General features: G+C 40.9%; 1 protein-coding gene across 1 annotated transcript; it reads right to left on the minus strand.

Annotated features, from left to right (window-relative positions):
- Nucleotides 1-138: 138 nt before the first annotated feature.
- Nucleotides 139-4,085, minus strand: LOC116390464 (Golgi phosphoprotein 3-like). Its single transcript, XM_031860184.1, has 5 exons — nucleotides 3,678-4,085; nucleotides 3,020-3,151; nucleotides 2,660-2,774; nucleotides 2,162-2,322; nucleotides 139-1,572 (listed from the first exon to the last, which is right to left on the minus strand). The coding sequence occupies exons 1-5, from the start codon at nucleotides 3,888-3,890 to the stop codon at nucleotides 1,309-1,311; spliced, it is 885 nt and encodes a 294-aa protein (XP_031716044.1). The 5' UTR covers nucleotides 3,891-4,085; the 3' UTR covers nucleotides 139-1,308.
- Nucleotides 4,086-17,207: the final 13,122 nt, after the last annotated feature.

Here is a 17,207-nt window from a genome sequence, read left to right on the forward strand (position 1 = left end):
ATACATATACATACATACATATATATATACATACATATACATACATATATATATATATACATACATATACATACATATATATACATACATATACATACATATACATACATACATATACACACATACACATACATATATATACATACATATACACACATATACATACATACACATATATATATATATACCCACCCAGAGGAATGATTTTAAAGTATTCGTAAAGATCAAGAGCTGTAGACAAAATAAATGAGATCTATTTATTTAACCCATAGTTGCTTCGGTTCATAACTTTCAACCTTCGTCATCTCAAGAACTCAACCCAAGAAAACCCGACGAACACGACCCTCCCCACTATTGACTGTGCAAAATAGTTGATAAATGGCAGGCTACTGTAAGCATCGATTAGCAACATAAATAGAAATGGAAGACTAGTCTCATTCTGTAAACACACAATGGACCCATTGCAACTAGTACGATAAAAAGTTTTGTTAGACTCTAGGTTTATTTCTTCATGTGGGTTAGGGTTTAGGAGGGCTAATGATGCAGGCCAGTACATAGTGATTTGTGTCCTCCACTTCCTCTTCAAAATGCAATGAGGAGGAAAAGGAGGAAAGATAATTGAATAAGAAAACAAGAGTGACTCAGTAAAACATTCAGGTAGTCTGATCTAGCAGTAACCCTAAAACGTGACCTCCCAACAGGTGGGGAAGAACCGGTGGAAGCAGGAGACCTGCTGAAGAGCATCGATAGCAGTGGGATGTGCTAACCTTTATCCTTGCATATAAGCATGTGGGGGGAGAATGGAGAAGAGACCAGGATTTGATTCTGGCCAAACCTTGTAGAAAAAAAAAGGTAGCGATGATGTTCCCTTAGTGAGGAAGGGAATCTTGGCCCCCCAGTCAAAATCTTCATATTCACCAGGACTACTGCTGCCACCTGCTTTTGTTCTTTGATGTCATCTAACATGAACAGAAACCCATCTGTTGGTAGTGCTGATGAATATACGTATATCCAGCCTCGCAGCAGCAGATAATATACCTCACTGTGTGAAAGCAGCCAGTCGTTTTTGTTTTTATTCGTTCCAACCAACCAAACGTTACTTGGTGAAGCCCACCACCAATCAGATTGCACTGGGTTAATATGGACTGCCACCAAAATGTCATCCGGAGTAGATGTACAAACAGGCTCCCCAACCAAAATAGATTGTCTCATTAAAGTGAAGTCTGTCTCATTAATGTGAAGTCCTTCAACCAATTCAATAACACAGACCATAGCCAGATCTTCCAGTCCAACCAATCAGGTGTTTTTTCATTTAGTAAACGCGGCCACCACGGCCCACATGAGTTCGTTGACGTTGGGCTTTGCGCTCTCCTTCTCCGGCTCCAGCTCCAGCAGAGTGTGGACTCTCTTCATGCCCAGGTCGTACTGCTCGTCCTGTAGTGGGGCGAAGGCGTTCTCGAGGACGTCGGACGAATGGGCCAGAAGGATCAGGGACAGAACCCGCTTGTCCATGCGGTGAGGATCGTTGACCCACTTCTCCAAAACGGATTCCTGGACCTTCTTGACGAGGCGCTGTAGGCAATGTTGACATGAGTTTTAAAGTCAGTATATGCATGAAACGACATGAAAAAGGAGTAGTTCAACATGTTGTGAAACACATTTATTCGCCTTCTCATACTCTTAAATAGGAAGCCACGGCCAGCAGACGATTAGCTTAGCTTAGCAAAAAGACTATAAGCAGAGGGAAACAGCTTCCTTACCACATTATGTCTTTCTTGTCATTTTTACACGAGTCTTTGAACAAACCTGATATAAAGCATAAGCTTATGCTACCTATCTTTGTGCTAACCTCAGCAGGTTTGCATGCTGTAGCAGACAAAACATGCACTGTAATTTCAGTTTGCGGAGGACTCCGGAAGGACGAGAGGAGATGGAATCTTGTGTTCAAAATGGACTACAGCGGCATTTCGTTGTGCATCCCCGTGTTGCATAATGACAATAAATTATGCTTGAATCCTTGAAAATACAGCTTGTGTCGTGAAGTTTTTCACCTCTCTCACCTTTCGAGAGTCCCATTTGAGCCATTTTAATTCCATTACTTATGAAGCTTAAACGACTTTATTAGGCTACAAAAGAGTCACAGAACACCCCCACCTCTTACCTGTTTAATGGTGCTGTTGGTGAGCGGATGTGTGGTCATGTCAAAAAGCAGGAAGTTTTGTTTCTCTGTGGTGAGCACACCTTTCTCTACCAGGTTTTTGGCCAAACGTTCTCTAACATTTCTCAGCTGGTAGTGCAGCTTCAGGGGATTCCAGGTCTCTCCTAAAAGACAGCATGAGATCTACTTCAGGTCTTTGAAACACACACTGAGGCCACATGGCCCCATGTCACTTTTAACACTTTAAACGTCTAAAGTGGCTCACTTTGGTTTATTTTAATACCGTTAATGCTGCTGCTTCAAGCTTATTATTAAATGTGTTTTAATATTGTTAACGTAAATCCCCATGAACTCTGATTTGATCAATGAGTACTTCTTCGTCAACAAGTCTCAACTGAACTGTGACAACACAAAGAGCAAAATCAGCTGTTAAAATGACGTCCAGCAGGTGAAATAATGAGTATTTAAAGGTAAGGCTTGGTTGGTTATGTCTTATCTCACCACTCAGCAGCTCGATCCAGCTCTGGACGGTCTCTGGAGGCTGGGTCTCTTTAATGTGCTTCAAGGCCTCGTCCAGTAGCACGTCTCCCGTCGCAGCGTCCGACTTGCAGATCACCTTCGCAAACACAAGGACACGTATTTGAACTAGAATCAGTTTAGGAGTCACTTGTGCCTACACTCACATCCTGTGTGAACAGGAACCACGACACATTAGCACACATTGAAAAGAACATACCGTCTCAGGCCATTTTCCATTTGAAAACGCACATAATCCTAGTATGTTATTTTAAAGAAAGATACGGGATTCATTTCCTGGTAAGAAGACTATTACTAATCCCTAAAACAAAGCAAGTGTCTCACCTTTCTGGAAAGCAGGCTCCTCCGCCTCACCCCGCAGGCCTCCAGCTGTAGCCTCCCTCTGAGGGCCAGCTCCACCAGCATACACCCGCGGAGACCGGAAGAAATACAGTCGTTCCAGAAAGACGTGTAGCCCTAAGGAGGAGAAGAAGAAGAAGAAAAATGAGCCACGGTGCAGCAGCGCTTGTGAACTTAGGTGACGTGTTGGTTGGAATTTCAGGAATTACTTCCAGGTTGAAAAGGAGTCACACGTCGCTGCTGGCAAGTTGTCAAGAAAACTGCCAACAAGCTACGTAGAAACTACAGTTTCATTCACATAACGTCGTGTAGTTGAATTCATTCAGCAAACAGGTTTGGGAGCGAGACCATGGCGTTATAACAACAGCATTAATTATTACCTTAAGGCACGGCACATTCAGTTCAACCACAAGCTAACGCTACTTGACATACCTAACCAGTTTAACGTTAAAACGCCTTTAAATCAGGACTCTTCCAGCTGTTGTGTTCAAGCAAACATGAGCGACATTTTGCCTAAATAAACGAAATTCACTTTTTAGCCGTTTGCTGACGCAAAGTACATTGCGTTAGCTGACGTTGATATAGCTATAGCCTTGTTGACGGATTAAAACCAGCACACACACACACACACACACACACACACCTCTCGGTCCTTGAGGCCCAGGAGCAACACTTCCTCCATCAACGTGAGTCTGGTTTCCTTCGAGTCCCCCTTGTCGTTGTCGTCGTCCTCCTCCTCCCCGCGGCGCGCTTCGTCCTCCTCGTCGGCGGAGTCCCTGTCCTTGTCGGCGGCGCTGCGGATGGCCTCGGTCCTCCGCTGGACGAGGCCCGAGTTTCTCTGCTTGATAGATGCCATAGCTGGTGCTACAAAACGGTCAAATCCGAAGAAATGCGCCTACCTCGACGGACCAGAAAGCCACGCAGCATGTAACCTGAATGTTAAAAAAGGTGAGATCGGGGGAAACGGTCGACCGATCGAATAAACACAGCCGCTGACGGTGAGCTCAGCTCGGGATTCCTGCATCGGCTCTGCCTACTTCCTGATCCAACATGGTGGCTCTGACGTCTATTGTCAGTGAACGCATCTCGCCTGTTGCCTTCACGTGCCATCGGAAATACTGTACATCTGACAGTTTAATACATTTAACACAGTGATTCAACTATAATGTAATGTAAAAAGAGCTTTTGTAACGTTATGAATACTTGATTGCATACAACTAATAATATGCAGATTTATTTGGTATGATGTTTAGATAGATAGATAGATAGTTTCTTTATTTTTAAAGTTGAGTAAAATAATATTGGAATATAAAAATGCAAATTTAAAAAATAGGAACTGTGGTTGTTTACAAAAAAGTGAAAATTATGACACCCTCCCAAAATGTCCTACCAGTTTACTGTTGTTCTGAAACTCAGAAACTGTGAGCTGAGAACAATGACATTAACTTAAATGTGTTTAAGTGTAATGTACTTTTATTTGAGTTTATCTACAAATGTTACTGACAATAAAGTGATTACAACTTGTCACTTGAGCTTTTACAAATTAACAAGAAAGACCCTTGATTTATTGACTGTGTCAACGACATGGGCCTCTTCGAATGAGTGCAACTGTGTCAATGTTCAACAAGGTATTTTTTAAAAAGGTAGCATTGCTTTCAGCAAACCATTTTTTTCGACTGGTGATTTGTTTTATTATAGAAATTTGATCTAAAAGACATATTTACACTGATGTAATGTACAGGATTTAGCTGATAAAACGATGTTGACAGCAACCCCCTTAATGTAAACAGTAACGCCATTGCCATGTGTACTTTGTATCAGCTTAATATTCAGAAAAATATAGAGACACAGCATAAACAGTTAATGTTTTTCAGACCAACAAGCCACAATGCCATATAAACTGTCAGCACAAGGTGGCAGGCTGCGAGTAGGAAATAGACTGTTAGTTTTCTTCTTCTCCTTTCTTATACTCCGAATCATGAAACTGATTCTGCAGAAACTCTCCATGTAATAGCTTTTTTTTATTACGTTGGGATACACAACTCAAACACTGAGAGTATCTCAACTTATATATTTTTTCTGAAGACAGGCTTCAAATATACTTAACAGAGATACCAGCTCGTTAATGTCAATTTATTACAATGTTTGTTTACTATTTATAGCTGTGAGGCTGCATAATGATTGAGCTGCAAGTTATTATAGAACCACTTTATTTTTGGCAGAGGTCCATTTTTGATGATGATGTAGCAAAAAACAACTCTTAAACGCCCTCCACTTAACCTCACTCCCCTTCTGTCTCCTCCACTTCAGTACTCTCTTCATGTTGTCTTAGTTACTTTGTGGTATCGAGCAGGATTGGTCATGAGTCACGACAGCAGGGAGGAAAGGAGAAGTGTCATCGGGTCTTGGAGGTCTTTTTGCAGGAAAAGCACAGGTGTAACTTAGAATGTTAATGAGGCAGCATTCACAAAACCTGGGCCATGGAACTGGAACAACATAATGAAGTTCAGCTGTTATTAAAGTAGTTACTGGTGTAGTATAGAACAATGGTAATTTGTTCCTTGATGTGGCACAACAATGTGTCTCAATGTTGCATGCGATTTTGCATTTGAAGGTGTTTTTGAGTGTTGCTGCTGCGAACATTGAGCCAAAATTCAATCTGACAGTAAGGACGAGTCCCACACTCAACTGGCCTTGTATGGTCAGTTGTGTCAGGTACCGGTGGCTCGATCCCCACCAGCTGTGAAACATTTCCAGACAAGGAGACTGTATTGTGCACTGGAGACTTATGACTACTCCATTTATTGTTATGCTGTTTCTGAAGGATTTTTACAGCACCTCCAAGCTGTGTTAAATTAAAGAATTAAACAGAGATGATGATAAACAGGATTCCAGTTCCTGAAAACAGGAATATCTATCTGAAGTATAGACGACATCCAATCACTGAATAATACATTGGCATAACACAAGACTAAATTGTTTTAATACTGAGCTTAATTTCCAGCAAGCTAACATTCATAAGCTGACATTTATTACCAGCCCTATGAGCCTGAATAAAAAGTGCTGCTGGAAGTTTTGGTCTGTAGCTTTGTTAAAATCTTGACAACAGAGTTTCATCTTGAGCCTTTTCGTGGTTCGTGACACCTTAAAGCCCCAGTAAAGAGGGGAAGTTAACCCACTAATCCTGCTCCGTGAGGCCCCTCAAGGTTCCTGTTCGGAGTAAGGTGAGAATTAGTTTTCGTAGTTGTGGTGGAGATGTGGTATTCTGTAAGCTACAGTGCATACATGTCTGTTTTAACTTATCAGCGTTTTGTGAGCTGAGACCTTGCGACTGCATATCTTGATGCTTTTTCTTCGTTAGCCTTCTAGCTAACTTGGCTAACATGCCTAAGCTAACCTCACTTTAACTTGTTAACCTTTTTGTGTTTTTTTATATTCATTGTGTGTATTCATTAAAGACATACTTCATTAAAAGTCCTGCATTCAAAATGTTATATAGCTGTCAAATAAATGCATTGGAGTAAAAACTACGATATTTCCCTCTGAATTGTAGTGGAGTAGAAACATAAAGTAGCATGAAAAGGAAATACTCAAATACATTAAAAGTACCTCAAATCTTTACGTAAGTACAGTATGTGTCGCATAATGAATAATATACTGAAACTGTTTAAATAATCTCTACTTTGTTCATCCTTGATGATCCTTGCCAAGAAAGCAATAAAACATCACAAACACACGACAAGTAGCAACCACTGTCTTCTTCTCTGACGTTGAGGAGCCTGTAAGTGTGGCCCTAAAAATTCCTGGGAGAGATAATTCTCCAGACGGTTGCAAATATGCTCTGTGTAAACAACCATCTCTTCCAGCATCACGGCCAAGACAGTCGTCTGCCTCTCTGACCATCTAGGTAGAATATTTGCACACAGTCCAAAGATTTGCAAGCATTACAGCATTAGTCCTGGAAAGAATCTAATTTATCTCCTCATGCTAAAGTCAGTGTGCTGATGTAAAACAGTATAGAAATGTTTGGTATTGCAATACCTGCCTGATCAGACTAAAACATTGAATACATTTTGGTAGATTCCAATTAAATGTTTTTAAAAAGCATGTAAATTACAAATCTATCAGTTGTAACACCCCATCTTTTTTAAATGCAAATATCGGACTAGACACAAATCTTTCTTGACATATCAGCTAATCATCTGCTACCCCACTGACACTATTAATAAACCTTTGGGACCCCGTGAAGCCTACCAGAGATGCATGGTTTCAAATGCTCCAAACAAAACATCTGTATTTTTCACTGATCCTTCAGTTCTGGTCCTGACAAGAGGCCTAAATCACTCCCCAGAGCCTTGAAGGAGGCCACACTCAGGCCCATATTGGAGCCATTTCCTGTCTCTGGAGTGGGCAAAGGGTTGAACCACAGTGCCCCCTCCATATAAATGCACAAGAACACACTCACACACACACACACACACAAACACACACACACACACACACATATACACACTCCTTTAAGACACAAAGAGTCACTAGGGGAGTCACTTACCATTGCACTGCAGTAAGTGAATTACAGAATTTCTCAATTGGACGCTATAAGCCGCATCTCACTGAGGAATAATGGTTGAGAAAATACAATTATTTTTAATAGCTTGTGATATTCAAAAGCCCCAGTGTATGCAAGAAGGCTGAGAAAAAGCAGAATCACAATTTTGGGATCACATTGTATGTAGAGAGCTCGAAAATGAAGATCAGTTTTCTCGCAGCTTGTTATAATAATAACAAGAAACAAGATAGGAAAAGAGGCCGAACTGTATGGAAATAATTGGAGAATAAAAGGTCACATCTGCAAATTTCTCTTTTTCAAACTGGTGTGAAACAGAAGCTCAGTGCAATTCATTGTGCACTTCCAAGGACATACTGCCTTAGAGGCCAGGTGGGCTACATACGTCAGTGTGGCATACACACCCCAGTAACAACAGTAAGAGTAAGAATACTAAACAAGAGAGAGAGTGAAAGACAAAGAATAACGAGGTGAAAGAAAGCAGAAAAATAATGTCTGTTTCAACATCTGCTCCAACAATGACGGGAAGTGCTTTGCCTTCGCCCCATTCACAGTGACATGAATAATAAACATAACAATGAGGCAATACGTCTACAGTTTATACTGCAATCGACCAACGAGTAATTTTACTTTACAGCAGAGGCTTGAATACATCTATTGAAAGCCTTGTATGTAGTGCACAGATCAGTGAATAGACTAAAGTCTTTTATCATGTGCGTTTGGCTGAATTAAGTCATTGTCTCAGGATCAGCCAGATACAGAAAACATGATCCTTGAAAGACCAATTTTAATCTGCTGGAGTAATCTTGTTTTACATTTATGTTTACTTGTGACAATCTTTATGGAGCTTAATAGTGAGTTTCAACACATTTTTTCAGCTTACAGCTCTAAGCTACGTTTTCAGCTGCAGCATTGGTCAACTGCTTTTAGAGACAAGACTCTGAAAACCCACTTCACACTACCTGCTCAGCACCAAAGAGCAAACAGACACAGTTAGTGACTAGCTGGCGAACATAGTGCAGCAGTTAACAGCTAAAGAGAGATATTTTCTTGAGGAGTTGGTGGAGACCAAAACCAGAGCTAGAAGAGAATGAATATTAGGATTACATTCATCGGCTGGACACAACTCGCAATGAATGATAACTTTTAATGAACTTTATATTATGTTGTTAATGTTGTTGTCACAGGGTGTTTTCACTGTTTCCAGGTTTGCATTGGTCAGAATAACTGGTCATAACCAGACCAAGTAAGCATTTGATTTCTAAAGGAAGGATGAATAACTTCTTTTTTTTTTCAAAACTTAAACAGAAAAAAAGACTGTGTGCGTGTTTTAGGGGTTGGAGCAGTATACAGGACCCTTTATTTTGTATTGTACAAAGTAATAGTCGTCATTATCTTTTCAACCAAAAAATGAAAATGTTCGTTTTCTATTTAGTCACCAGATTTGTGTGATCCTCCCTTTCCTCCGTTTTCCCTGGTAGATTTCTGCAGGAAGTCTTTAACAATGGGACCCCTCCAGAGGATCTGAAACCCAGCTGTAAGAAACTATCTCACACACACACACACACACACACACACACACACGTAGTGCAGACACACGTGTGACCTCGTTTATATTTTCACATATACACACAGCTACAGAATGCAAAGGGAAAGTCAACACGCAGCCATCTATTACTGTGAACATGAAGTAGGACCTTCCATTGTTAGTACGATAGAACCACTGACCTGACAGGAGTCCAACATTATTCAGTGAGGAGACTTCTGATTAGAGACCACAGCTGATGAACCAGCAGCACTGCTGACCTCATACAGTGAACATTTGGTTTATTTGCTCAGCAGAAGTGATGGAAGAGTCAAGACACCACTGCTGAGGTTAAAGCAAAATAACCAGTGGTGGAAACTAAACACTCAATTACTCAAATACTGTACTTTGAGATTTCATTTGAGTGCTTCCATTTTTTGCTCTTTTATACTTCTACCCCTCTAAATATTGTACCTTTCCTTTCAACAGACACTTTTACTTTTGATACCTTAAGTTCAGTTTCCTGACAATACGATCTAGAACGCAGAACTTTTACTTTTACACAGTTGTATTGCTACTTTCAATGAAACTAAAGCTCTGAATACGTCTTTCCCCACTGAAAACAACGTAAAAGTACCTCAAGTGTTGAAAGTACCCACTGCAGATTCAGCCAGTACAAGCTAATAATCCGGACCAGATGACTTCTTGTGCTGTTCGCTATAGTCGTGGTCAGAGGCCAATCGATGTTCGACCCCCCCCCACCAAAAAAAAAACGTGATTTTTTGGTGAAAAAGTCAAGTCAAAGTCAACATGATGAGGGGGCATGGATACCTCATGATCTTCATCATCATCATCTGGTTACTCAAGGGGAGATAGAGCACAGAAGGGTCAAACGCACATGAGCAGACACGTACATGATAGTCCCACAGAGGACCGCAGCACTTACCTGAGGAGACTTGACCTACTGAGGGCCTGACCTGGACCGTTTTATGCCCTTCTTAGCCCCCAAATTCATATTCACCACGGGAGACCTGTCAAGGCGACCAAAACTAAATCTGTCAAAAATTAACCAACTCGCAGCAGTGACACAGGTATTCACAAACAAAAAGGTAACAGAGTTAAAGCCCCTGGGCCTCTATTTTAATCATTAAACTGTTACTTTTGGCCGATGCCCTGCAGGATGTTTTACTCAAGACAGTAACAGAATCTCCTGTTCGCTGTTCTTTACTGCTGCATATAGTGTTCCTGGGGTGGGTGTGTTTACGAATATTTCGCTGACAGTGTTCAGCTTTACCAACTGTGACAGCCAACTGGTAAACAAATCTCCTCCCTGTTATTTGAATCAGATGGACAGACTGAGCTGGCAGAAACAGACATGTAATAAAAGTCAGGAGCATACCTTATACAATTTAGACAGTAACTATAATATTACATTGAAACCATATGAGGGAAAATACCTTAAGCTTACTGTTGAGAATCAAAAAGTTTCTGTGTAGAAATATATCTTAACGTTCAGCTAATATGAGGCTTCAGTGGTCAACTCGCTCACTCAGGCCTCTAGCGTCGTCACTCTGAAACTACAGATCTTTTCATCATCGTCTCTGTACAAGTTTGTGAGCCTTGCTGCCAGTTTCTCGAGGTACCAACTGAACTGTTCTTAAACGTATTCTGGAAGTAAGATTTTGTAGCACGTATTGCTGAATTTCAACCACCTCTTAAAGTAGGTTGATGAGTCATTAAACAGGCGTGGACTAGGAAAAGCACAGGTGTTACTAATAACATTAACGGTGGCTCTGCTCTATAGAAGTGATACCAGGACCCTGAAACTGAAGCAGCTAATTGGAGTTCAGCCATCAATTAAAACCTGTGCTTTTCCTACTTTGACATGTCAAAATGTCCTTGAAAAGGATTTTGCATCTGCTGTGGCTTTTGTGCAACGACCTGCTCAATATTTGTAAAACACAGTGCGTGAGTGACACTTGACATCTAACTATTATACGGAATTCTTTGTGTGGTCTCTGAAACATATAGATTGAGCTTTGTGTCCATTTTGTAAATGGTGGCAGCTTCAGAAAGGTGGTGGGTGGACCACAGTGGATTACTGTAAAGCCACTGTCTACTTCTTGAAAGGTCATTGATTTGGGGGGGCCTCAAAGGTCAGCTTATTCCAAATTAAAAAAGCTCTTTCTTGTGCTTAATTGTGAACTTTAGGAGTCAACCTTGCATGACCACCCCCGCTCATGTCTCCTCCCGTGTCTACTATGTTGTCATGTCAGATGTCACGCCAAGAAATTACTGGCCAGAATATGATATTCCCCAATCACAATGGCCATGTGATATGCCAAGAATGTGAAGCCACATGCCTGAAACAACTGCGCGTATATGTGTGTGTGCACATGTGCACATGCCTGTTGAGATACATGTGCGCATGTCTGTCCAACAGTGAAAAAAAGACAGAAAAGTCATTATAGCAGTGAAGTTTGCAGGCTGTAACATTTTGAAAGTAAAATTAATGTGAAACTGCCGGCAGGGAGTGACTGCTGTCCGGTTTTGGCACTCACCATTCTTTAAACAATCCACTCCACTGAGCGAAGCCAACACCAAACTTCCTGTATAATTATACCAGGGTCTGGGGACAAGCTTTGACAAAAAACCCCATTCCTGTCATTGTTAGGCCGTCATACTTACACATAGCAATGCCCAGAAACAGAATGGCCTCCGACTTTTGACTCTACTTCCACAACAATGCTGCTTAGTGTTGTCAAAGGACACAGGAAGAAAAAAATAATCGACGGTCAAGCTAGCAGCTCTACTTAGGCACAGTGTAACTTTGAGCTAAATGCTAATGTCAGCATGCTATCATGCTCTCAATGATAACGTGCTGATGATAAGTACGTACATTGTCTACCATGCTCACCATCCTTAATTAGTGTGTTAGCATGCTAACATATCCTTATTATCACTAAATTTCAAATTACAGTTGAGGTTGATGACAATATCGATAATTTTGCAGATATTTGGTCATAAACCAAAGTATTGGACAAATTAAAGTTGACCTGATAATGGTGCTAGATGAAAGATTGAGATAACAGTTATTACAATTTGTGCTCGTTCAACAAGAGCCCATTACTTGGCCTCCTGGGAGTGCTGTTTTTGGGGGCGTGGCCGTCAGAAACACTTGGCCGTACAGTGGCGTGGGCCAATGTATTCGAAAATCGCTCATTGCTCGTTGACTCCAGGGAAGTGAAGAAGAGTTCTAATTATTGTTAAGATATTTCAGTTTGGACTAAAGTGGTGAACCAACCAACCCACCAACATTGCAGCTAGTATGACTAGAAATGCTTCATACAAACAGTCGTACATCTCAAGTCCTCTGCTTGAGTACACATTAATTCATCACATGTCAAATATAAATGTATTTTCAAAGGCAGGGATGCATGTAAAAATAAAAAGTTGTTAAGCGTGACTCTGTTCAGCAGAGAAGAAGGATTCACCACTGTTGTTATGTGTCCATGGGAGGCAGCAAGCCAGTGGCCCGGCTGTAACCGACACTCTGACTCAGTGTTGACAGAGTCAAAGGGTCGGGACCCTGTTGCTGGCCCTCTGCAGGGTGAAGTGAAGCTCCAGGTCCTGTCAGCAACACAGATAGGGCAGGATGACCCCAGGAAGGAGGAGACTGAAGAGATCTCTAATTGCTGTCAACATGTGTCAGATTGTATTTTTGGCTGACCAGAGGGGAACTGGAGAGTGACTTTGAAGATAATGCCCTAATTTCTACTCACATGCTTCCATGAAGGCATCAAATGTCTGATTTGGGTTTCAAAATTGACCATCTCAAACTTGGTTTTTGAGCAATTCTTGACCATTAATATCCAGGAATTGAAGCCTAGATCCACATATCACTTTGGTTTCCATCTGCTTTTTATTATGAAGCATTTCCTGTTTGTTGACAGCTGTCCAAACATTTGTTTATTAAAGAACAAATAAAAGAAAGAATCGTGAAGTGAACAAGAAAGAGTTAAGACCATAGGAGGTGGCGGGGGGGTTGAAGTGGAAGATATTTCCATTCACTCTCCTTGGTCTGGTTAATGTTCCAGTTCAAAACATAGTGAAATGCTGTCCTCATCAAAGAGGAATCAGTGAGGATGGACCTGCTTTCCTTCACACTGAACTGACAGTTCTTTTTTCCCCTGAAGTTCATCCCCAGTGGTATAGCTAAGCCACGCTTGCGAGCAACCACCATGACATCAACAACATTAGTTTGGCTCTTGAAGGTATAAGAAGGTTCTTTCAAGGGGCACTCCGCCGATTTTCCTCGCAAAAGTCAGTTTGCTTTTTATTGGAAGCCTGTTGTTCTGTGGCTCTGGAGGAGCTTTGCCAAGTCCGTGAAAACAACACCTGAGGTTGATATCGAGGTTATCTCAGCTTGAGCTTGTAAAGTACAAATTCATAACAGAAAACCTGCGTTACAAACGTGCCTTGTGAAGTATAACAAACACGAGCATTTACCAGACAGGAAGGGACTATTATAGGAAATATGGGATGCGGGGGTTTCGAAGCCTGATGTTATGGACTAAAGGTGAGAAAAACTCGCCTTCTGCTTCTTAGATTTTGACCTTTAAAGCTGCATTAATAGATTTTTTGGCCACTTGGGGGCAGCGGAACAAGCTGTAAACAAATCACCTTTTAGTTCTTAAGTTGTTGTGGCAAACATTAGCAAACAGCTGCCTATATACACTTACAGCACCATACATAACATTACTCAAACAGCATTATCAATCAGACCCATTGTTAATATAATAATATTGATATGTGCAGCTTTAATCTTTCTCTTGTGAGTTCCCCGACTTCATGGAAGTAATTCGCAGGAGTTCCGCCTTATTGGTTCATTTGTGTCGACAGATATTAGTTAAATATTACCTCAAATTTCCAGGTATCGGATGATAATTCACAGCAATAACAGAGAATGCCAAACATAGTATATGTTTACTGTGAGCTGTGATCTAAGCACTATCCTCTTGTACATTACAGATTCCTCAGATGCTCACAGTAAATAGCTTTCTCTGGTGGGGGGATAGTTGCTATCGGGCAAGGAGGGTCTCCTGCTCGGCTTTTAGCATGACCCAGCGATTGACTCAGTCTGCAAATAAATATTGTCTGTCAAACTGTATGAACCAAGCTAATTTCCTCCACTTAAAGGGATTTACTGAGCCTGGGATACACAGTTTGTCTTCATTACCATAGAGCATTACACCACAGAATGCAGCTCGGAAACGCTAAAATAATTGGAGGATATTAATGCTTTGAGAGTATCGGCTCAAAGAAAGTATTGAATTAAATGAAGATGTCTTTGATTCATTAGGGACCCTGAGAGCCTTGTATCTGGTACGCTCCTTATGCTCTCTTCCTGTCTGCATGCATACAGACAGTTAAAGGGGGAGAGAGAAGAAAAACACATTAGAATAGACCTCCATGGCTAATAGAGGAATATAGTATGTCAGGGCGAGAAGGCAGGCCACGGAGGAAGAGAAGGAAACTGTGTAGAGGTCAAAAAGCAAAACATGGAGCCCCGTTTCTACACTCTCTATACATTCTTACGGGGAGAAAACAAAAGATGTGAGTGGGCTAAGGTGTGTGAGAGGATGAGGAAAGGGGGAGATGGGTGGGGAAGGGTATGTGATATTGAGGAAATACATGGAAACTAATCATTGTTCCTGCGTCTCGGTCAGATATCTGCGGGGCTGAAGACAGGAAGGACTCCTGTAAGAAGGGAGTTCCTGAGATCCTGTCTGATACACATGCGTGTCTTTGTGTACATTTAAAGTGTGCATAGCTATATAATGAGGAAGGTTTCAACAGGATATACTGAATGACCAAATGATCTTTGTGTTTGTCATCTTTTGTGTGTGTACGACATTCATAATATTTACACATAGAAATGGAGAAGGATACCTTTGGTGCTACTGCTCAGCGTAGAAGAAGTGGAAACTGTCATGCAGGTGTGTTTGTGTCTGCATTTCATGGAACCAATAAGAAAGAAAATGTCAAGGTAAATTGGAGCAAAATATGAAATATGGCTGAAAAGGGAATTGAAAAAAGGAAAACAAAAAGCAGCCAATAACACGATATTAGGAGCTCACAGCAATCTTTGAAATTGTTTCTATATTGTGGATGCCAGGTAATTATTCAAGGCAAGAAAAGGAAAAAACTGAATACTGTTCTATAATTCCACAATGATTTTTTTTATTCACGTTTTGTGACACTGTCAACAATTGTTTCAGTAACATATAATTACTTTCAAGTGACGTGAAGCGGAGTAAAGAACATACAGAGCGACAAACCCGGCGGACTGATGTTGGTTTCCTATTTCCAACTGACTGCAAAGTTCTTTTTTTTTTTTAAAAGCATAACTACCATTGTTTCATTAGCATTTATTTATAATTGCAACCATGACGCAGAAGGTCCCCTTGTTATTTTAATCCGAACCATGATCTTTCCTTAAACGTAACCAAGTCGTCTTATCGGAAAACAGCGTAACAGCTATATTGTAATGTTGAAGAGGGCACAAAGCAGCACTGACTTAACGTCACATTATATCCACACATATCTCAAAATAATGGTGAATCGCAACAGGTGACCTAACTGAAAAGTGTGATAACTAGGAAGTTGTCATTGGTCACAGGTGACAACCACTGCATCGATGATTGACACTCATGCAACACCCCAAAGAGAAAAGAAAAACATAACAATAATGTAGAATATCTACATGGGGAGTTAGATAGAGGGTTGATAGAGGGTGGTAATGGTGATAGCTGGTGTAGAAATTCTCAGGATAGATTTACCACAGTTCTTCTGAAATGGTTGGCGTTTGATGACCAGTCATTGGTAAATACTAATACTGGTGGTTGTTAGGGTGTCATGATGTGGTTCCCTACTCATAACTACCACTAGGACTTTGATACGAGCGTTTTTTTCTGTCATCAGAGGATTTGTCTGTTCTACTTGTGAACTATTTCCAGATGATTATAATAACATCAAACTAGTGCCAAATCTTCAAGCTTCAGATCACTTTACAGCTCTATTACAGGATGATGGACAGGACTGTGAAAATACTGCTCAGGGTATCGTTTTAAAGTGAACCTCCTAGCTGTAAGTAAGATACTGTTACCCAAATAGGATAACATTGCACTAGTTGCTTGTAATCAGGGAGATCTCACCTCCCCTGAACACATTTTGTGCACCACCCTTCCTATACTAATCCTGTGATAATCTTACTGGGATTTTTGCATCCTCAGCTGTGGGTCCCTGGAATTGGCCCCACTTGTCAGACTAGTGAGAAACGCTTTGGATTAGGTTTTTCAACTGATGATGAAAAACATCCTTCAGGTGCTACTAACACAGATGGTAAGGCTTTAACTTTTTTTTTTTAATACAGTATAGTGGCCCCAACGTTCAACACAAAACCACAGCTGGTAAATGAGAGTGGACCCTTGGGAAATTATATGCCGGGTGGAGTGCCAAAGGGGCACAAGAACAATTTTATTAGTGTTATGGGAGAGCAAAACCAACAATGTTGGAAATTTGCTCTAAAGTTCTTTGAGTTTGTTCACATGTGCAGATTTTCACTTGAGTTTTACTGTTATTTAGTTTTAATTGTTATGATTACAAATATGTGTTTATGATCGGAGAAGAAAAACTTTTCTTCCACGTAAAAATCCTTTTCACACATTAAATCCCTCATAAATTGATCAGATTTGTGATGCACTTTTACCCAACAGGCTACCATTCTCTGACAGCCACATGCAGTAATAATAGGACTTTAATGCTACTATAATACATCTATACATATATGAATTTTTACGAGATACTCAAGTGAATGATGAGCTGTCACAGACTGGATTCTGTATGTATGCTGGTCTGATTGTTTAACGCCTGTCAGTTTGTCTTCTGGTCTCCAGACATCCCCGCGCTGCTGCTACTTGACTGGTAAGATTTTCCCATGGTCTGGCAGACCAAGCCCCCGCAAACGTAGCTTATAAGGTTCTGTGCACGAGTGAACTCCTTACAAACGCTCCCAGCAG

Source organism: Anarrhichthys ocellatus, unplaced genomic scaffold (genome assembly GCF_004355925.1).
Source record: "Anarrhichthys ocellatus isolate YVR2014 unplaced genomic scaffold, GSC_Weel_1.0 scaffold23, whole genome shotgun sequence".
Lineage (NCBI taxonomy): Eukaryota > Metazoa > Chordata > Actinopteri > Perciformes > Anarhichadidae > Anarrhichthys > Anarrhichthys ocellatus.